This window comes from Aythya fuligula, chromosome 14 (genome assembly GCF_009819795.1).
Source record: "Aythya fuligula isolate bAytFul2 chromosome 14, bAytFul2.pri, whole genome shotgun sequence".
Lineage (NCBI taxonomy): Eukaryota > Metazoa > Chordata > Aves > Anseriformes > Anatidae > Aythya > Aythya fuligula.
Genome location: NC_045572.1, coordinates 1,491,350 through 1,514,838, shown reverse-complemented (window position 1 = coordinate 1,514,838; position 23,489 = coordinate 1,491,350). Strand labels below are relative to the sequence as shown.

General features: G+C 36.9%; 1 protein-coding gene across 2 annotated transcripts in view; it reads left to right on the top strand.

Moving 5' to 3' along the window:
* Positions 1 to 23,489, top strand: part of GABRB2 (gamma-aminobutyric acid type A receptor subunit beta2) — a 162,469-nt gene that overhangs the window by 44,152 nt on the left and 94,828 nt on the right. For both annotated transcript variants that reach the window (XM_032197254.1, XM_032197256.1), the window contains exon 5: positions 16,781 to 17,001. In XM_032197254.1, coding sequence (XP_032053145.1) covers positions 16,781 to 17,001 — 221 coding nt within the window. The remainder of the gene's footprint in view (positions 1 to 16,780; positions 17,002 to 23,489) is intronic.

Here is a 23,489-nt window from a genome sequence, read left to right as displayed (position 1 = left end):
AATTTGATATGCAAGTGGTAAGTGATAATACATCAGACAGTAAAATCAATGAAGGCATTTACAGGAAGAGAACATAAATGGTGGTTCTTAAATGCTATTTGAAATTAGTGGACACTTTTGTTTGTTTTTTGAAGACTTTTGTTTAATATATTAGGATTGACTTAGGCACTGGGATAGCAATGGATTGAGGCAGTATAAATGAATTTTCAAAATCCTATGCATGTTCATAATTCTAAATTGGTATGCGAAAACATTTGGTACATTCTCATATTGTAGATTTCAAGTCAAAACAAAAAAAAGTTTTAATCTGTACTAATGGTTCTTAGTCATTATACTGATACAACTGATTTTTAACTAAAGTTTTACCTTAAATTTAAACAGTATAAGGAATGGCACATTTGTCTCAAAATAATAGTATTGCTAATATCTCTTCAATAATAAAGTAGTGCGTATGGGTTACTACTCATGTATTAACTTCTTTTTACAGTTTTAATTACTTTTTCCTGTAGTTCTTCTAGAGTAATGAAAATATCAAGCTGTTAATGGTTGATTATGGACCAGCTGAAAAAAAAAAAAAAAGAAAAAAATCTGTCTATAAAGGAACCTAAGTCTCCTTTTTCAGTGATGTTGGGATCAAAAATGGATGTTGTTGTATCTCCTTACAAAGGTGAATCTGAGTCCTTTCTCATATTGCAATTGTAGTAGCATCTTTCTGAAACTTCCATGGAAAAGGTGGTGATTGGAATTCAAGAATAGGGCACTGATAAGCAAAACGCTATGGAACAAACTTCTGGGGTGTAAGTAACAGTGCTGAGGATTTTGTGCTAGCTTTCGTCATAATGGGAGTGAGGAAAATGAGAGAGAATGAAAAATAACTAACACTTCAGTGAAACACCCTTCTGGACAACTGTAGCACTTAAGATTTCACTTTTACAAACTGGGCAAAATCCTTTCAAAAAGGAAAGTCTTAGAATTTGTATATCACTTTGACATTGTCGAGAATGTGTCACAAAATCATCTCTTTAAAAAAATCATAAATTTCAACTATCTAGTGTATAGCAATATTATAATACATTGTAAAGTGTTTTTATGACTCTTGAGCAGGAAACCATGTTATTTTAAAAGAATAAATGTGTGGTAAATCAAGCCAGTGAACTGATGTATAAATGCACACGTTTCATGCATGAATTAAACATCTACAAACTAGTGGATTTCAAATCAATGCGTTCTGCTTGCCATCTAACATATAGGGTGCTCATGCAGAAATACTGTATAAAGCACATATGAGGTAGTGGCTGGAAGTCTGAGCTATTTGAGATTTTGTTTGTTCAACACCTGCTAAAGCTGTGCTGCAATAGCTTAAAGTCGAATCATTCAAGAGAATAAACAAAACATATGATCTAATGTCTTCTTGAAGCTGATAAGACTAAAATATTAAACCAAATAAGACGAGGGGGAATGGGCTTAAGTTGCGCCAGGGGAGTTTTAGGCTGGATCTTAGGAAGAACTTCTTCACTGAAAGGGTTGTTAGACCTTGGAACAGGCTGCCCAGGGAAATGGTGGAGTCACCATCCCTAGAAGTCTTTAAAAGACGTTTAGATGTAGAGCTTAGTGATATGGTTTAGTGGGGACTGTTAGCGTTAGGTCAGAGGTTGGACTCGATGATCTTGAGGTCTCTTCCAACCTAGAGATTCTGTGATTCTGTGTGAAATTTGTATTGTGAAGGTACAAAACAAATTCCAACAACCAAACAAACTCAAGACTGACCAAGCTGCCAAGAGAGACCCAGAGACGGTCATTACTTTCAGGACAGTCTCAGAAGAGTCATAACAGGGCTTTTTGATTTTTATTTATTATTTTTGGTGTTTGCTTGATTTGTTCAAAATGGGTTTTCTTAGTAATGTGTATACATTCAAAGATATATGGTTACTATGGGTAATGTGTATACATTCAAGGATATATGCTTACTATGGGTTATGGAACCATGAAGCTGTGGATACTGTATAACTAGAATTTAATGTGTTATGGAACTGTAAGTTATACAGTGCAATGACAGTTTATTTGGCAGGGGGTAACATTGAATATACATATGGGTATCAGTGACTGAGAGCCAATCATGTTGTGTGTTTTTTTTTCTTACCTGGTTTTAAATTATAAAAGAGGTAGGCAGGCACACATTATGGAGAAGGTTGTTTTTATTATGGAAACACAATTACTTTGCTGGAACAATACATATTTAGATACATTTTCTTTCTCCCTCTATCTCCCTCTTTCTCTTTCTCTCTCTCTCTCTCTTTTTTTTTTTTTTTTTTATTTTTTTAACTCGGTGCTTTAATGCCCAGAAATAAATGTTTTTTAATGTCATTTCCAATTAACCCTTCAACTTTTTTGCTTTGAGAAAAGGCAAACTTCTGTCTTTCTCTTGATGTTTCCAGCTGTGAAAGCAGTTGATAGAATCACAGAATTGTAGGGGTTGGGAGGGACCTTGAGAGATCATCGGGTCTACCCCTCTGCCAGAGCAGGTTGCCCAAGTAGGCAGCCAGACAGCTCTTGAATATCTCCAGAGAAGGAGACTTCACAACCTCCATGGGCAGCCTGTTTCAGTGCTCCATTCACTGTGAGTGAAGAAGGTCTTTTGCATGTTGGTGCGGAACTTCCTATGCTCCATTTTGTGGCCATGGCCCCTTGTCCTGTCCCCACAAACCACTGAAAAAAGGTTGGCCAAATCCCTCTGTCTCCCACACTTCAAGTATTTATAAACACTGATGAGATCCCCTCTCAGTCTTCTGTTCTCCAGGCTGAACAGACCCAGGTGTCTCAGCCTTTCCTCATAGGGAAGATGCACCAGGCCCCGTATTGTCTTTGTGGCCCTCCGCTGGAATTCTTCCAGGAGATCCCTGTCTTTTTTGTACCGGGGAGCCCAGAACTGGACACAGTACTCCAGGTGAGGCCTGACCAGGGCAGAGTAGAGGGGGAGGATCACCTCCCCTGACCTGCTGGCCACGCTCCTTTTAATGCACGTCAGGATCCCATTGGCCCTCTTGGCCACCAGGGCACACTGCTGGCTCATGGTCAAGCTGTCGTCCACCAGGACCCCCAGCTCCTTCTCCTCAGAGCTCCTCTCCAGCAGGTCATCCGCCAGCCTGTACTGATACATGTGGTTGTTCCTTCCCAGGTGCAGGACTCTACACTTGCTCTTATTAAACCTCATTTTGTTTCATCCTGCCCATCTCTCCATCCTGTCCAGGTCTCACTGAATGGCAACACAGCCTTCTGGCGTGTCAGCCACTACTCCCAGCTTTGCGTCATCGGCTTATTTGACACTATTCCCTCATCAAGGTCATCGATGAAAATGTTGAACAAGACCAGCACTGACCCCTGGGGAATACCGCTAGTCACAGGTCTCCAGCCGGACTCTCCACTGCCGATCACCACCCTCTGAGCTCGGCCAGTCAGCCAGTTCTCAGCCCACCTTACTGTCTCTATCCCACACTTTCTCAGCTTTGCTAGCAGGATGTCGTGGGAGACAGTATCAAAAGCCTTGCTAAAGTCAAGGTAGATGACGTCCACTGCTCTCCCCCCATCTACCCAGCTGGTGATGCCATCATAGAAGGCAACGAGGTTGGTTGAGCGTGACTTCCCCTTGGTGACTCCATGCTGACTACTCCTCATAACCTTCTTCTCTTCCAATTGCTTGGAGATAGCATCCAGAACAAGCTGTTCCAACACCTTTCCAGGGCCAGAGGTGAGACTGATTGGCCTGTAGTTTCCTGGATCCTCCTCCTTGCCCTTCTTGAAGACTGGATTGACATTGGCTATTCTCCAGTATTTAGGCACCTCTCCTGTTCTCCAGGACCTTTCAAAAATGATAGAGAGCGGTTCAGTGATCACTTCTGCAAACTCTCTTAGCACAAGTGAATGCATCCCGTCAGGGCCCATGGATTTGTATGCACTGATCCCACTTAGACACTCCCGAACTACTCCCCCATCAATCAGTGGGGAGCCCTCCATTTCCCAGACCCTTTCTTCTCCCTCCAGGGTTGAGGAGTCCCGGGGGGGAGTGACTGAAGCAAAGAAAGCATTCAGTATCTCCACCTTCTTGGCGTCTACCAGGACACCCACCTCGTGGGAGCAAGGGATCCACATTATCCTTAGTCTTCCTTTTACTGTTTACATACTTAAAAAAAACACTTCCTATTATCCTTCATCTCTTTAGCCTTACTTGTTGTGTCCCTGCAGGCCCTGACAACACTTCTGTACTCCTCCCAAGAGGACAGGCCCTTTTTCCACATTTCCATAGGCGTCCACTTCCTTTTGATCTTGTTGATGAGCTTCTTGCGCATCCACGGAGGTTTCCTGCCCTCCTTCCCTGATTTCCTACTCTTAGGGATGCACTGATCCTGAGCTTGGAAGAAGTGCTGTTTTTGTTACTTCCATTTGGTCACTGAAATACAAACGATAAAAGGCATCTCTGCTATATTCTTTCTGATCTTTGCTGCTGTCCTTCAACTGTTCTTCACAGAATCACAGAATCATCTAGGTTGGAAGAGACCTCCAAGATCACTGAGTCCAACCTCTGACCTAACACTAACAAGTCCCTCACTAAACCATATCACTAAGCTCTACATCTAAACGTCTTTTAAAGACCTCCAGGGATGATGACTCAATCACTTCCCTAGGCAGCCTATTCCAATGCCTAACAACCCTTTCGGTAAAGAAGTTCTTCCTAATATCCAAGCTAAACCTCCCCTGGTCAAGCTAGACCACATCCACAGCCTTTCCCTCATCCACCAAGCGCATCACTTTGTCATAGAAGGAGATCAGGTTCATCAAGCAGGACCTGCCTTTCATAAACCAATGCTGATTAGGCCTGATTTCCTGCTTGCCCTGTAAGTGCCGCATGATGACACTCAAGATAATCTGCTCCATGAGCTTCCCTGGCACTGAGGTCAAAATGACAGGCCTATAGTTTCCCAGGTCTGCCTTCTGGCCCTTCTTGTAGATGGGCATCACATTTTCTAGCTGCCAGACGACTGGAACCTCCGCTGATAGGGGAATGCTGATAAATGATGGAAAGTAGCTTGGCCATTTCTTCTGCCACTTTTCTCAGCACCCTCGGGTGGATCCCATCTGGTCCCATCAACTTGTGTACATCTAAGTGCTGTAGCAGGTCACCAACCATTTTCTTGTGGATTGTGAGGGCCACATTCTGCCCACCATTCCTTTCCACCAGCTCAGGGTACTGGGTATCCAGAGAACAACTGGTGTTGCCATTAAAACTCAACAGTGAATAACTTCTGTTGATTTCTAAGTGGCTCAAATAGTTGTGAGAATGACTGTGGGAATTACGAAGCAAATAACACACGTCTGCACACACATTTTGGAATAAAAATACACTAAACACAATAGGTAGAAGCTGTAGTGTGTAGTGGCTCTAAATATTAGACAACAGAGATTATAAAGCAAACAAATTAAACTGCAGTCATTGTGATATTAGAGTGACCGTCCTGTTTGTTTTTGTTTGTTTTGAAGCATAAGAAATTTCTTTCTAAATGCAAATTTAAATTTCGTTGTTATTAAAATGTTGTTTGTGTTGACTGTGACCACACTAATTGTGAAAATAATGGCATAGTACTTTCCCTGCAAATCCTTCCTGTGTTAATTTTGTGTTGGTTTCTTGTAGCTTAAATATGCAGATTGGTTATGAAAATTAGGTGGCTTTGGGATTTTGTTTTTTTTTGTGGGCATTGCAGCTGTTCTTTACTAAGAAGTTTTTTGTATCTGTCAGGGAAAATAGACCTTTGTAATAGAGGCACTCAAAATGGAAATTCTTCCCTGTGGGTTGTTCCAATAGGCTTTGGTATTGCTGAACCATAAACAATTTAAAGTATAATTAATGCAGGTGCAATGACTATTAAAGATGCAATGTTTTTCCAGATTATTTTTCCCCAAACTTTTCAGTGTAGAACATAATATTAATTTCTTTTTCATCTGAATACATCACTGATTTTCTTGGAAGTGTCTCTATGAAGGGTATTCTCTTTGCTTAAGTGTTCAGCTGTCATGCAAATTGGACTTCCTATCAGTTTCCACAGGCTTGTCATCACTATGAAAGAGATGATATGTACTTATTTAAAATTGTCCTTTTATTTCAGTGATGCCAGTTCTCTGCAGTGCCTGACATTTTTGAGAAGCAGCGTGTCACATCCTGGGTAATGGGGAGAGCATTTAAAATACTGAAAAGGCCTACATGTAGATGACATGGCACTATTTGTTTTTGTTTTTGTTTGTTTTTTTCATCCTCACACTCTTCACTGTTCAACCCCATGAAATCTGTATGTAAGGTTAAAGGATTCAAAGAGGAGGAGGGCAGCTGAATCAGGGTGTTTGGTCTATTCCCACAAGATTTATATGTAAACAGGAAGGAAACACATTAGTCTGAAGTGCATTGTGTAGCCTCCAGCGTATTAGACCATGATATATAAATGCTTATAACAACATATCTGTGGGAGATTTGTACTCTCCTGAGTACATTGCTGCCTTAGAGACATCAGTTTGTCACTACCAGATTAATGAACCATTTTAGAGAACTTGGAATCAGCAGGCCAGAGAGATGAAGAGTAGCAGGATCTGTGAAAGTGTTTAACAGAAATCAATTGCTGCTGGTGCTTTCTATGTGAGTGGGGAATGGCTTTAAAAAAAATGAGCAGATTACCGTTGCCTGGAACTATTTTCGTCTGTGCTCCCAAAGTGGGTTCATGTGATAAGAGCAAGGTGGGTATCCAGGTTTTCTACTATTTTTTTAATTATTATTATTTTTATTTACACTGAAAAACACAAGGCCAAGAAAAACAGCATGAACATCTAATGTGATTGGTAGTAGAATTTAGTAGTTGAATTTTTTATTTTAAAATGCTAATCCTTACAGATTAATTCTTTTCTTTGCAAGACTAAAATGACAAAGAAAAAATAGTATAATCACTCACCTGAACTTTGTTGACACTTCCAACCTGAAAACTCCATGTACATATTTTGTCACACAGAAATAGAAGAAGAAGGACTCTGGGTTCATTTAGAATTAAAACAGAGCCAAATAAATAAATTGGGATGTGTTATGCACAGTCCCAGGTGTTTTTCTCCTGTAAATTTGTGTGAAGCAAGCTCTTGGAGACCATTAGAGGCTAATGGAATAAATTAGTCCAACTTTATTCCAGTTATACATTAGTAAATAAAATGTGATGCATACCGTTTTTAAACAAATAAGTCTTGGAGAGATTTTTCTAAAAACTTTTCCTCCAACTCCTTTTCCTATTCCCACTCAGTCTCTATTATTTCAATGTTGCACGTGGGTATGTTATTTAATAGGATTAAATGCTACTTTGAGAGGTGATCTTAAAATTTACTTTAAAGTTTTAATTTTTATGGAATGTAATCTTCAGTGTAAATGATTTTGTTTAAAATTTTTCAGATGTAAGATAATTGTAACTGCTTTGATAAAAATGAACTGTAACTAACTGAATCTTGCTAAAGGTTATTCCAAGTTCAAAGAGATGGGGCAGCATTCAGTGTCAAAACAAGCACTGAATTCAGTGATTATCTCATGAATTAATGAGTTATCTGAGTTATCAGGCATCATGTTTATGATGCCTGATGCTTGACCTTATGATGCCTTTATGCTTGACTGGCGGCTAGCAAACGTGACGCCCATCTACAAGAAGGGCCGGAGGGCAGACCCGGGAAACTACAGGCCTGTCAGTTTGACCTCAGTGCCAGGGAAGCTCATGGAGCAGATCCTCTTGACAGTCATCATGCAGCACTTGCAGGGCAAGCAGGCGATCAGGCCCAGTCAGCATGCGTTTATGAAAGGCAGATCCTGCTTGACGAACCTGATCTCCTTCTATGACAAAGTGACGCGCTTGGTGGATGAGGGAAAGGCTGTGGATGTGGTCTACCTTGACTTCAGCAAGGCTTTTGACACCGTCTCCCACAGCATTCTCCTCAAGAAACTGGCTGCTCTTGGCTTGGACTGGCGCACGTTTCATTGGGTTCGTAACTGGCTGGATAGCCGGGCCCAAAGAGTCGTGGTGAATGGAGCCAAGTCCAGTTGGAGGCCAGTCACTAGTGGCGTTCCCCAGGGCTCGGTGCTGGGGCCAGTCCTCTTTAATATCTTCATCAATGATCTGCATGAGGGCATTGAGTGCACCCTCAGTAAGTTTGCAGATGACACCAAGCTGTGCGCGCGTGTCGATCTGCTTGAGGGTAGGAAGGCTCTGCAGGAGGATCTGAATAGGCTGCACTGATGGGCTGAGGTCAACTGCATGAAGTTCAACAAGGCCAAGTGCCGGGTCCTGCACCTGGGGCACAATAACCCCAAGCAGAGCTACAGACTGGGAGAGGAGTGGTTGGAAAGCTGCCAGGCAGAGAAGGACCTGGGAATGATGGTGGATAGTCGGCTGAATATGAGCCAGCAGTGTGCTCAGGTGGCCAAGAAGGCCAACGGCATCCTGGCTTGTATCAGGAACAGTGTGACCAGCAGGGCTAGGGAGGTGATCATCCCCCTGTACTCAGCTCTGGTGAGGCCGCACCTCAAGTACTGTGTTCAGTTTTGGGCCCCTCACTACAAGAAGGACATGGAGGTGCTTGAGCGGGTCCAGAGAAGGGCGACGAAGCTGGTGAGGGGTCTGGAGAACAAGTCCTACGAGGAGCGGCTGAGGGAGCTGGGCTTGTTCAGCCTGGAGAAAAGGAGGCTCAGGGGCGACCTTATCGCTCTCTACAGGTACCTTAAAGGAGGCTGTAGCGAGGTGGGGGTTGGTCTGTTCTCCCACGTGCCTGGTGACAGGATGAGGGGGAATGGGCTAAAGTTGCACCAGGGGAGTTTTAGGTTGGATGTTAGGAAGAACTTCTTTACCGAAAGGGTTGTTGGACACTGGAACAGGCTGCCCAGGGAAGTGGTGAAGTCACCATCCCTGGAAGTCTTCAAAAGACGTTTAGACGTAGAGCTTAGGGATATGGTTTAGTGGGGATTGTTAGTGTTAGGTAGAGGTTGGACTCGATGATCTTGAGGTCTCTTCCAACCTAGAAATTCTGTGATTCTGTGTGATTCTATGTTTACGGCAACATTTGGAAGAGCAGTTTTGTTTTTTGTCCGTGTTTCCAATAGTGGCATAACAGGGTACTGTAATCAAAACTATTGACTGCAATTTCAGTTAAATTTTGGAAAAAAAATAAATAAATTATAGGGTTGCTCAGATCAATTAGTAATTTCATGCTGATGCACCCTAAAATTTTTATGACTGAATACTTTAATCTGGGCTTTTCAGCTTTCCTTACATCTTTTTCAGTAACATGCAGTTGGTATGTAACACTTGTGTAAGGCTCAAGATAGTGCCTTAGTATTGATTAACATTCGTAATTAGCCCACCATTACTTATTTCTTTATTTATTTTCAAGCAGTTTAAGAATGGTTATGCTTATAGCAAGGTTATCAGAGGAGATGTCTTTGGTCCTCTCTAGATCAAAAGTGCATTGTCACATACGTTAATATTTTATTTTTTTAATTTGTGCAGATACAATGTCACAAGCAAAGCAAAAACTAATAGTATTCTCACCTGTGCAAGAATTCACAGGAGAAAAAAAAATCCTGAAGGCCAGAAAATGTATCTGAAAGCAAACCAAAGCATTTTGTTATTCCATGGTACAGAGGGAATATGAAGTAGTTTGACATAGGGTATTACCATTTATATTTAACAGAACAGCAGAATAGAAAAATGACTTGAAAATGTTAAGGAAAATGAACAGTTTTGAAGGGAGGACTGTGTCATCACTGATGTGATGTCAATTGGAGTGTTGCAATTGCTTTTTTCAGGGGTATTGTAAGCATTTAGAATTCCTCGTCTCCTCAGAGATCCACTGTATCTTCGTAGCATGAATATACTTCCATTTCAGCAATGCTGAAGCAGCAGAAGTGACTGCTTTGAGAATTATTTATTTATTTATTTATTTGGGGGGGGGGGGGGGGGAGGGATTTTTTTCTGGTTTAGTTTGCAATCTAGGGAATTACCTGTAAAGTAAAATTTGCAAGCTTAGACAATACTGACAATGCTCTGCTTATAGCACTTCAGACCTTCACTCTTGAAGCTGAAATGTCTTGAGTTGTTGATGATTGTCAGTAGTTCAGAGCAAAGGAACACCCTGTAAGGTTAAGCAAGGTGATGCAGGACTCCTTAAAATGTCAGCAGGTTGCATGTTAGAGGGGAGGAGTGTAATTGTTTGTGTCTTTACCAGGTTTTGTAACGGGCAGCCAGTTTCTCTATCCTTGTCTTTTGGCAAACTATGAAGGATGTAAATAACCTGTTCTGGTAGTAAAATGCTGAGTGCACCTCAAACTGTTTTATTCTCATTAAAACTCAGTTTCTATTGGACCAAAGCCTACAGTTGGGAATTTAGGGATAGTTGTGCAGCCTTTTAGATGTGAACAGGCAGGTGGAGCTAGCTGTCACAACAGGCATAGTAATGGCTCTTTTGTCATTGGGGTCTCCTTGCCTTGGAGTGATCTTTGATAGAAACATTCTTCATCAGCAGGGCTATATTTAAAAGATGCATATATGTATGTGTGCATATGTTGTTTTCTGGGAATATATTGTTTGATATTTTCCTTGAAAAATAATGCAAATACTTATCATAAAAATGAGTATCACATGCTTTAAATGAAGAGCCACTCATTTCATTAATGTTTTAAGTTGTTCAGACATTATTTACAATGATATGGAGCAGCATTGACTTGGCAATTCTTTTACTTTATAAATATGTTTCTAAGGATTCGCATATATGCTAGTATTTCAAGAAACTGTAAAGCACCAGGAAAAGGAACAGTTGCCCAAATGTCATGCTAGTTCAGCTCTGCATCTAAACTCAAAATTCCCATGTTTTACCCAGATGCAATCTCACTATCAATTACTGCATTCTTATCCTGGAAAAAATATCTTAAACTTTTATTTTAAGATTATTTAAAACTATCACTAAGTAATACAATTTTCTGGTAGCAGTCTCTTCAAAACAATAGCTTCATTCACTATTTACACTAATCAAACTGTCTAATTACATCTCTAGTGGTCTGCTTAATCACCAGTTTATTTCCATTCTATTTAAGCAGATGTATTTTTTCCTTATTCTTTATAATTTTTAATATTTTTACTCTTTTGAAATGCTGCTATTAACCTACAGTAAGGGAAACCTGGAACTGATAGCAATATGAATGGTTGCTGTTTTAGGTATTTACCTTGCTTAAGATCTATAGCATTGTGCAATTACATAGGAACTCAGAATTATTCTCTCTCGAAGAATAACAGAAATATACAAGTAAAGAAATATTTCAAATACAATTGTAAATAAACATATTGGATGTTTCTTGTAGCTTAAAATAGCTTATTGTACTTCAGAAACCCAAATAAATCATAATACCACTTAATTTTCTGTCTTGAGGGAAAAAAAATACAGTTTCCGTAACTTTTATTTCAAGTGAGTACAGTTTAGACTATTCATCTTACTTCGCATTTGAATTGTTCAACTGAAAATCCTGCAAAGAGAGGACAAAAGAGAAAAATCAGAAGATATCAAATGTGTGATTCTAGAGCAAATAGCAGAGTTAGATTACAGCCTTCAGTCCACGTTCACTTTTATCAATCTTCATCTAATTATCACCAAACAGCAAATTAGAAAGCTAAGACTCATGGCATATGCTTTTTGAGTGGAACAATGTGCAGATTGCTTGATCAGTAAAAGTGCAGTATCATTGTTCAGTCTGGGTGACTGTCAGAAATGAAAATCAAGTGTCTTAGTGTCTTGCTAAACTAATTGAGCTGACAGGGAACACATTAGCCATAACTGCTTAATTTCATTGGAGTGCACAAAATACAATGATACTGCATCACAGTGCAGTGTATAAATCACTGTGGAGAAACAATGTCAATGTTGGCTACTGTCAGTAGTGCTACGGAGACAAATATTCATGGTCTTGTCACTGAAATGATAAGCAGTCCCTTACTGCAAATTTCATAAAACCAGTGGAAAGAAGTTTTATGTCTAGTGCTCAAGCTCTACTACATTTGTACTCCACATCTCTTCTACATCTGTTTGGCTTTCCTACACAAGTCTCTTGTTTGATTCAATAATACTGTGTTTTTCTAAGAACTGTGTTGCAGAAGGTAAACAGCACATCTTTGTTTATTTGTTCACTTGAGAAATGAGAATTGATGATAAATAACTTGGGGATAGTTGCTGCAGAATAAATGGTGAGTTTAGGTATTGGGATCTTTTTCCTTTTGGAAATACTGTAGACTTCAGATCATACAATTCCCATCAAGAAAAATCAACCATGAAATTTTAGCAGACATAAATGATGAGAAGTGTTTCATGGCTTTGGAGCAACTTTGGGAAGTGGGATTTAATGGATCAAGAGAGTTCTACTTGAACTTTGTTTAAGGATCTTGATGTCAATGAAGTATTCATTGTCATTTTTGAAGTGAATATTTACAGAATGTGAAAAATACATTTTTTATAAAGGGCATGACAATTTATTTTAGCATTTCTTTTTTATTATCCATTCCTAAAACCCAATTTTTTCAACAGTTTATTCTGCTTTCATGGATGTCACTTAGTAGTGTCTCCAATGTTAATAAAACAGACTTTCTGTGGTAATTTTCTTGATACATGAGATAGGTAGTTATGGATGGAATGTGTTGCAATGGTTGTTTTTGAAGAAAATAAGGATTGAAAGGATTTTCAGTGAACAGCTCTCAGGGAAAGCCATTGCTTTTGAAGTAAATTCACTGAAGCTGCTTTAGCTTGAAGTGATTCCATTTTGGCTTGTTTTCCATATCGTTTGAATAGTGAAACACACCGTGTTTCTTCAACTGTGTCCTTCATTGGTAACTTCATCTTCATTTGAGTCTAAGTTCATTCACTTGAGTCTAACTTCATTTGAGTAGACTTAACATTTACTCCTTTCTTCTTGAGTATGTAACTTTTAATATATTAAGATACGTTTTGCAGTGTGGATGTATATTTTTCATAATTTACCTAAGCAGCACTTTTAAATATGTCATCAACAGACTTTTTAACAGACTTTTTTTTTTTTAATTTTAAACATACACATTAAATATAGCATTCAGGCAAAATCTTCAGCTTCAAGCATTTTCAAAGAAAATTAGCTGGCGTTAAAAATACTGGGAAGTGCAGTAAAGCGTTTATTTATGCGAGTTAGAAATAACCAGGAAAGCAATGAGAAGGGACTTAAGCCAAATCGCAGATGCGTTCTCCATTCATTACTAATGAGTAGAAATAAATAGCTTATTCAACTCCCTGCTGCTGTATGTCATATTTATAAAACACAAAATGTTCCTTATACTTACTTATTTTTCTTCGCCTAACTGTTCTGATTTTATTACTTGCAAAGTGTTTCAGTAGCTGCATTATATCCCTGTTAATAAAAGTGCTGGTACACATTGTCAGGCTATACTGTGAATCAGCCTTGTTGTCTGTAATGTAGAAGGAAAAAAAAAAAAAAAAAAAAGCTGTATTTTAAACGTTATTGTCAGTTTGGAGTATCCTCTTAAATGGTATCTGTCTCCATGCTTGGCATTAGATTCCCGTTGTCATTGTGCACATTCAGGAGGCTTATTTCTTTTTTTGCCTAGATATTCTTTGCCTTTATTCTTCTTTATGCATATAACATGCACATATGTGTGTGCATGTATATAAGATGAATAGAAATAAGATGATATAAGTAGTATTGCCAGTTTTCAGATTTAATGCTTTCCTGCACAGTAACTTTCCATGGATCATTGGCCATTAACTGGCAACTTGGCTGTCTGTAACAATTCTATCGATGTAAATTTGGGTTTAAATTTCCCATTGTATACATGTTTCCAGCAGCAAATGTGTTTCTGGACAACTACCACACACAGGTAACTCATGAACTCAGGATAAAAATATTCATGAATATGGTAAAAATTTAACTTATACTAAAAATTAACATTTTTTTATTATGGTATGAGGAAAAATTGCCTTAAAATTATTTGTTGCTTCCTGTATATTGTGTGAAATAAAGGAGGAAAACTGAGAAGCTGAAATTTTACTGGTGAGGAAAAGAGATCTCTTCTTGGATCAGGATAGAATGTTAGTAGCCATCCATTTTCTGTTGCCTCCATTTCTGCATTGGGATAGAATCAGAAAGTTTGCCAAGTGTAAATGTCTGTAAACAATGGGATGATAGAAGCTGTACAAAATAATAATATTTGTGTATGTTAAGAAAATGCACTAATTGTCTCTTCTAGGTTTTAGTTGTAAATTTGTCTATGCTTGTAGAAATTTACACAATGTATTTTTTAAGCCTCATGTTCAGGGTGACTGACAAACCTATATTTTTACACTTTGTAAAATGTATCTATATGCAAGTATTTTAAATATTCTATGCACCCATCTTTTGTCTGTGTAATGGTGTACAGAGCATAGTCAGCACAGTCACTGTGAGGTTTTGTTTCATTATTCTTTTACCCTATTGTAATTAGTGTCTTGTGCCAGGTTTCTCAAATGAGTTGGCTCCTGCTTCATCTCTATACTTAAATTATGATTCTACCAATCCCGTTCTGTGAATTTAATAGGACGCTATGATCTTACCAAAGTAAAATCATCCTTTACTAGATATTTCATTTCTTCCACTTCTTCACAGCCTTCTGTGTGTCCGTCTTCCTAAAAGACATTTGTGTTTGTTTTGATGTTTAGAATAGAGGGGAATTCCCATATTTATTGTGAAATTTTAAGACTTTTATTCTTTGAAGTTAAGACATTACCTTGCAAAAATATTACTAAGTGCCTGTACCTCCACTACCTCTCCCTCCCTCTCCTCCTATACATTTTATAAAAATGTATATATGTATATTTAAGGTATATTTCGACCATCAAAAACAGCACATCTGAAATCTAGGGCCATTTGATGCCAACTAATTTTTAGTTGGTACACCAGCTCTGTTTCTGGAACACAGTGTGTTTGGTTCTGACCTCCAGCATGATGACTTGGCTTTTCCTTCTGCTATACCAGTGCTCCAAATTCACAGGTTTATGTAATTCATTTTTATGCACTGAACCATGCTTGTTTAGTTTTCTTCTTCCTTTACTTTTCTGCTTTTACTGAGGTATAAAGAGGAGGGAATAATGTTCTATATATGTGTTTTATATTAATACATGTAGGTTATACTTTAGAATAGGAATAAAATGCAATATCCCAAGGATAATAGGGGAGCAATTGCTACAGCTTGTCTACTTTATGTTGTGGTATGTTATTATAATGAAGACTAATACATTTTCTTTCTGGCAATATATGACTGAACATTTTCCAGTATCTCTTTATGAAGCAAATATTGCAGTACAATGCTGAAGCACAACAGTAACTTTCTTTAGATGTAGGTGGGATATTCTTGAAAGCAGACTCTATTCCTAACTGAGAACTCATATTGCAATTTATGCAACAAAATGTTCATACCTTATAAGATCTTCTCAGTTATTCAATGCTAGAAATTAGTTTGTGTTATGTCACCAGAATAAGTAATTATTTCTTCAAAACGGGTGTGTGTATATGTGTGTTCCTGTTTTCAAATGCCCCAGACTGACGCATAGATGCAGGCTCCTATACTGTGACATGGCTGAATCCTGGCGCTGTTGATAAATTTCTGATGACTTTTTTTGTTGAAAACAAGCTTTTGTAAGCTACCAGTTCTCACTGATCAGTGAAGACTGATCAGATCAATTCAAATAGTGTGAGGTCTGATTATGATTTTGTAAAACAAAGTAAAAAAGAGTGGGTTTAGAATAGTTTTTCTTTGGTGTTCCTTCAGTATTGCTTTTCAGCCCTTGACCCTAGGATCTGTGATCAGATATGCAGCCCCTTTTTGTATTTTTTAATGTTTTGTGTTTGTTTTGTTTTGTTTTTAATATAGGCTAATATATAATGAATGTTCTATGTCTGTTTAACAGGTCTTAGTAATTTTTGTAATTATTTTGTCCACTAAAACACAAAAATATCTCCCAAGTACTGTTCATTAGTGGCCTTCACTGAGACAAGGAAAGCTGGCAGTCTCCTAATACTGCAAATATTTAGCCAGATGCTTAATTGTGCTCTCTGAATCGTCCCGTTGAAGTAACCAGAATTACTTCATCTGTAAAATTAAGCATAAGCATAACACTCTGTAGCACAGAAACCTTGGAGACTTCCCATTGATTTCAGTGCCCAGGGGAAAGTTAACAGACTTCGAAGAGATTTTAATTTAGAGAAGTATTTGAATGGGTAGCTGCAATTTTTGAGATACAAGGGCAGATCCAGAGTTCTTGCTTTACTGAATTCAGTGAAGACAGTGAGACGAAATTCAGATCTGTAAATGTTCCTATTTTTTAGAACTTGCAGGCTTGTAAAGTGCTACAGATATTGCTGGTTGCTAACCATTTAAAAATATTTTCCTTATATTTTCCTTTTTTTTTTTTTTTAATATTGAAACAAGAACTCAGAAGTCATTCACCAAATATCAATTATACTTCTATATTCTTATTTCTCTCATTAAGCATGCACAAGCTCTTTGGTACTGTAAAAATAAATAAAATTACTTACAGAAATTCTAACTGAAATGTTTATCTTCAAGAAAAGTCACAATGTGTAAATGTATATTTGCACCTTTAGTATATGTATGTTATTTCAATAAAAACAAATTTTCTGTTGTTTTTATAATTACAGGACTATACCTTGACAATGTACTTTCAGCAAGCCTGGAGAGATAAGAGGCTGTCGTATAATGTAATACCTCTAAACCTTACTCTGGACAATAGAGTAGCTGATCAGCTATGGGTTCCCGATACCTATTTTCTGAATGACAAGAAGTCATTTGTACATGGTGTCACTGTGAAGAACAGAATGATCCGTTTGCATCCAGATGGGACAGTTCTTTACGGACTAAGGTCAGTACAAACCATTTCTGACTCATAGTTTTAGTCTTTTAATTACAGCTTCAAATTAATAGATTTTCTTTGCCTTTTTCAAATGCTATTTTTTGTATTGCTATGTTCTATAAAACTGCTGATATTGCACAAACAGTTTCAATTTAAGTGTTTTAAGAATGGATTAAGGTTTTTGTGATAAAGTTTTGAGATGAGCTTCCATTCTTAGTACACTTCAAAGATACTTAGGTACAGATAAGGATATAAATACTATTGTAAATACACATTCTGGATTAAAAGCTGTTTTTAGAACTGCTTCCACAATGGAATTGAAATAAGAAATACCAAGTGATAATTAGAGGGGAAAAAGGAAAAATTATGTAACAGGACTGATTGTATAACTAAATGGTATGTTTTATAAATATTTTTGAGCATTCAGTTGGTGTGTATGTTGCTCTCATGAAAATCAGTTTTCTGATGACATTTGACCTGAAATGTCCTTCAACCTAATGTTGTTAGTGTATGACTACATGGAAAGTGGTGGTTAAATAAACAAGTTCTTAATGACTGAACAAATCAGCAGAAGAACTTGAGCAGATGTCCAAGTGAGGAAAATGTCTGTTTGGTAGTATTCATAGAAAAAGCAGTTCCCATGAGAGGTAATTTAAATACATTACTGCAAGAGATGACTAACTTAATATGGAGTGAGTAGATAACAAGATAAAAAGCACTGAGTGGCTTTAAAAAAAAACAAAAAAAAACAAAAAAAAACTTTAATTTAGAATGTCTGATATTTTCATATTGAGGAAAATTCAAAATATTAATTTTGGGGAATACTAATTCTTAAAACTTTTATTACTGTATATCTTTCATTTTCAGTAAGATTTTTCCACTGTCTGCCTATAACTGAGGACAAGGAGGATGCATTTTTAACTTGGTTATTTTCTACTCAGATGTAAAGGAGAGCAGCACAGTCTTGTGTATTTAGTTCTGTCATTTTAACAAATACATATCATGAAGTTCATATCTAATTAAGATCATCTGTTAGAAATCACTAGTCTTGAAAATGCTAGATGCCTTTGCTTTTCTTACTGCACTTTAACCGTTCAGGTGTTTCTGGAATCCTTACCTTAGATCAATGAGATCACTAAGAAAATGTAACTAATCTTCTTATATTTAAGTATAATTCTTCTTAGAGCCTCTTGTTTAGATAGCTACCTAAATTGGAACTTAAATGTCTAAAACTAAGTCCTAAGTTCTTCTGGGACTTGAGGTTTAATGCTTTTGGCATTTGACTTCAATATTGATGCCCTGATCTGAAAGTTTCCTCAGGTAGGAAAGGGTAGTAAAGTTTAGCCAGGAAATACGTTTCTCAGAATAGTAGGTTTTTATCGCTTAGTTAGAAACCATTTTCCTTGAGATCAAGAGATTGATATCAGATCAGTGCTCTCACCACTATGCTGGAGTCTGGCATCAAATACCTCCTGTGTGGTTGATCCTTGGACTCTTGCAGTTTGTGCCAGATGGTGATTCACCTTCAGAAAAGAGGGATAAAAAAAGTGTGCAAATGTTCATTTAGCAATGCACTTCATGGTTTTGATGCACTCTCCTAATGTGTGACACGCTGATATCATCTTTCACTGTAGAACCTAAAACCAATATCATCACCTTAGTAGGACTGATCTGGGCTTTTCCTGGCTCCTTAGCTTTCTCTACCCCGAAGATAAGAGGCAGTGCTTCTCATTATGTTTGACATATTTTTGTTTATTGTTTTTTTGTTTGCTTGTTTGTTTGTCTTCTACCTAAAAAATAAAGGGCTGTTAAACCTACAAAAACAAATACAATTAACTAAAAATAAACAGAATTGACTAGTGGGATTTATTAGCCATCAAAAGTATGGCTTCTTGGTTATGACCACAGATGAATAGTATATAAGTAATTAGATTTTTTTTAATTATTTTTTTAGAGCACCAGCATACAAATTTGTATAAAACTTGAGATGAGATAGAGAATTTAATTTAAAATTATACAAATTAAGTCCATTTATTTATTTAATAAAGGAAACTTGAAACAATGTATTTCATTCCTAGATCTGCAGCACAGACTAAGTATTTTTATGAACTGTAGAGAAATGTTTTGTTATTTGTAACTAAATGGAATTCACTTTGATTTGAAAAGCTGGGAGCAGGTTGAGTTTTTGTTATTGTTCAATGAAATGATGGATACTTGGCACCTTAAAATGTTGAAAAGTTCTATTGACAGAAACAATAAAGTATGAAGTAACTACCTAACACATTTGTATCGACAGAATGAGAGTAATAAAAGCATTGAGTATGATTTTCAATTCATGACTGAAACAATTTATTAAATAAATATCAGATTTAATAACTATTTCTGACTCTTTCATTGCTATTTCTGACAAGTTATTTTTCATTCTGACTACTTAACTGATATTTCTCTATTTGATAATATTGGTAGACATGAAGTGAAACTCAAAAAAGATTGTTCTGTAGAAGAAACACGTGGCAAGTTTTTTTCACTAGAAATGTTTAAAAAATTGTGAAAAATGTTTTTTTATATTTTTTTGTTTCCCAAAAGAAACATGATATATGTGGTTAAAAAAAAAAAAAAAAGTGGAAACAAAGAGCTTAGTTTTACTTTATTTTTTTTTCCTTTTTGACAAATCTAATTTTCACAATTTTTTAAAAATATATACCTTTCATATTCTTACAAAATAACATTGCATTTATTCTTTCTTGCAAGATAACACACGCATACACACACTCTCTCTTTTCCTGAGTTTTGGAGGAAACATAACTCTATGCTTGAAATAAAAAAAAATATATACATATATATTTTTTTTTCCTAACTTTTGTGACATGTTCTGGTTAGAAAAAAAATGAAAATATTTAAAGGCAAAATATGTAGTGACTGTCAATTAAAATATTTCTTTGGTCTCGGTTTCATGGAAAAGAAAGTTTGTTTTAAATAAATCTTGACTGCATGTGTGTATACATATGTTTGTATTATAGCATCACAATGCTTGCTGGGAATTTGTTGCATAGGCTGTATTACTTTTTTTTTTTTTTTTTTAATATATATATGTGTGTTTCTAGCTTTATCTTTTTCTTGTCGATTCTGTAAGGTTTCTATCTCTGTCATTCCTGGGATGCAGCTCATTTCCAATAAAAGCATTGCCAAAGGCAAGAGGCAAACCTGATTATCAGTATAATTCTATGATAGTTGGGTAATTACACTCAAAAATTGTTCTTATATTCCCTAATTATTTATGATCAAAGATTATGGACAAATCTTTGTAGTGAAATGTAAAATATCCTTCCTCCTGCTCCTTGCAGGAGGAAAAAAATCCTTGCCTCCTGAAACCTACTCATTAGAGTAGGTTTCAGAAAGTTTTTGGAGGTCAAACACAGGGGATGGATGGAGTAAGCATACATGCTGATTAAAAAAAAAAATAATAAAAATAAAAAACACCATTATGCATTTGCCTATATTCTGCTTTTGCCTTTACTTGGGCATGTGGCAATAAATGTTATGATTCTAATGTTAAGGTTTGTTTTAGAGCTTTAAATCATATTAAATAGCTATTTTATCTAAAATGAATTCAAGGTTACGTGATTAAAGTGTCAATCATAGTGATATATTAATTTTGGCTTAACATTAGTTTTCACTTACCTTAAATACCCCCCCAACACACACACAAAAATACCTGCACGCTACTACTGTTCTGAAATTACTGTTATTAATAATTTGTTTTAGCTTATACTTGCGATGGCATATTCTTACTTTGAGATGTATACAACAAAATTAAGATTCTTTTAAATATCAACATTAATTTTTTGCTTTCTTGCCTCTTCATACATGAATATGTATGTATAAATTCATATACACATGTATACATGCGTTTCTATGAATTCAAGTTCATTTACCTTGATTGCCATAATTAAATGCATTGTGAGTGTCATATTACAAAAATGGTCTTCAATGAATGGTCTTTAAAATGAAGACATTTAGCTGTCACATTCTTTTATGCTCCTATAATTTAATTTCTATTTTGGATATTGCAAGTGGTGATCTCTTAACATTGTTCTTCATTTTTTTCCTAGCGGAACCCATACATGGTATGAATGTCAGATCTGATTAGATTTAACACTGTGAAGGTAAATTTCAGGAAGATATAGGAGACTGTTTTGTAAGCAACTGGCTTATGCTGTCCCTGAGTGGAGAGAGAGAATGAGAAATGGCTAACAGTGAATGTAGACATCTATACGGTACTTACAATGTTCTCATAGCCTGCAGTGTTGCTCCTGTAGGGCTTTAGTTTAGGGCATGACTGAACTGTGACCAGCTTTTTTACAGATAATGTGATGTACTGGTTACTTTCAGTTTAAGAAAGATTTTTATTTCTGAGGGATAGCTGCCAGCTCTTTATGTTTTGGAGAAATAAAGGAAAGATATTTGTTTTTCCCCATGCAAGTTTTAGGATGGTATTTTAAAAAATGACTGAACTTTCTTTTTTTTTGCAATTTAAAAATGACTTTATTCCATATTCCATCTGAAAAGAAAATTTCTTTGCCAGATATGTGAAGGATAGAACATTCAGGAGATGATACACTCAAATCACAAAAATGGTAGAAAATTGCAAGATATAGGCTGAAATTAAGTCATTACAGGGAAAATGATTATTAGTAGACAAGAAGGCTTTCATTAGGATATAAGTGCTTTGACAACATGTGTAGAAATGTGGATTTTGAGAACAAAGATTCAAATCTAGAAAAATAATCAGTTGACTGTAGGTTGAAAAAATCTGGAACAACATATGCAGCCAGAACTCATGAAAAGATATGGCTTTAATTAAATTTCTGTGTGCGAAAATAGCTGATTTATATAATACACATAGCAGAAATAGTTGCTGTGGCACATAAAATTTATTTCTTAAGTGAATATATATAGTTTTCTTCTGACTTTTGACATCAAATCTATTCCAAAATGCAGACAGATAATTCTGACATGTTTTGAAGTATTCTGGTTTCAGCTGGGATGGAGTTAATTTCTTTCTACTAGTTGGTATGGTGCTGTGTTTTGGATTTAGGAGTAGAATAATGCTGATAACACACTGATGTTTTAGCTGTTGCAGACCAGTGTCCCACAGAGCCGAGGTTGTTGTAGCTCATGCTGCCCTGCCAGTGAGGAGACCAGGGGTGCTCCAGGAGCTGAGAGGGGACAGGACCAGGACAGCTGGCTCAGGGTGGCCACAGGGACATTCCATACCCATCCCATACCATGGCACATCTTGCAGGACAGTAAAATTGGGTGGAGGCGGGGGGGCAAGAGGGGAGGGCATGGCTGGCACGAAGGGGGTAGATTCTTGTGGTCTGGTTGGGCATTGGTCAGTAGGTGTTGAGCAATTGCATTGTACATCACTTGCTTTGTATATTATTTTTTATTACTATTGTTATTCCTTCCTTTTCTGTCCTATTTAACTGTCTTTAGCTAAAGCCATGAGCTTTTGCCTCTTTCCTTCCACCCTCCACCCCCCAATTTTCTCACTTACCTTTTTTGGGGAGCGGTGGGAGGAAGATGAACAAACAGCTGTGTGGTGTTTAGCTGCATGATGTGCTAAACCACGACACGAAGAAACAGTTCTCTGATTTTCTTCAGCCTGTAGAAGTATTGGAATTTTTAGTTATGGTTTTATTTTATTTTTTTCCCAAGGTTAGAATGCATGTTTTGGTAAGGGGGACAAGGCACTTCTGTTAGCCAATTTGGAGCTTCTACTTGTGTAACTGTTTCTTGGGGTGGTCCTCCTGCAATTTGTCTCTTTGCTGGATGTAAGCATATGAGTGATGTGTGTCAGACGAAATAAATACTAGAATAGCAGGATTAAATATAGTTGAAGTGGCTGAACACAACAATGTTTCTCATGGTTTTTCACCAGGATATCTATAGAGATTTTTACCCTTCTGTACTTCTAACAGTCCTCACAAGTGAACACTGGGATAGTGTATAGTCACTGAGGACTGATGACTGCATAACAAAGAATGTCCCATTTCCTCAGGGGACTAGTTTTATGCTTTTTGTGACTGAAACTTGTGGATTTTATTGTTGGTGGTTTTGTTTTTTTTGTTTTAAAACAAAATATACCCAGAACTTTTGCTGGGGACCACATCCTGGGAGATGGCAACATTTCCATCCTTTTTAGCCAAAAGACAAAATGAAGTAGGAAGGTATAGTTCTGTCAAACATGAAAGACTTGTCCGATTTGAAAGCCTAGTTTTCATTGTCAAGTTTTCATTGTCAAGTTTTATCTAATGTGTTGTTGGCTATGTTTCTAGCCCAACCAATATTTCCTAACAAATTCAACAGATATAACCTCCTAATCTCTCTTAAATGGAGATGAGGATCTTGCTTTGTCTGCCTTTTTATTGTTGTTGTGTTGTTTGTTGTTTTTTCTTGTTTGTTTGTTTCTACCAACATTGACTCATGTGAAT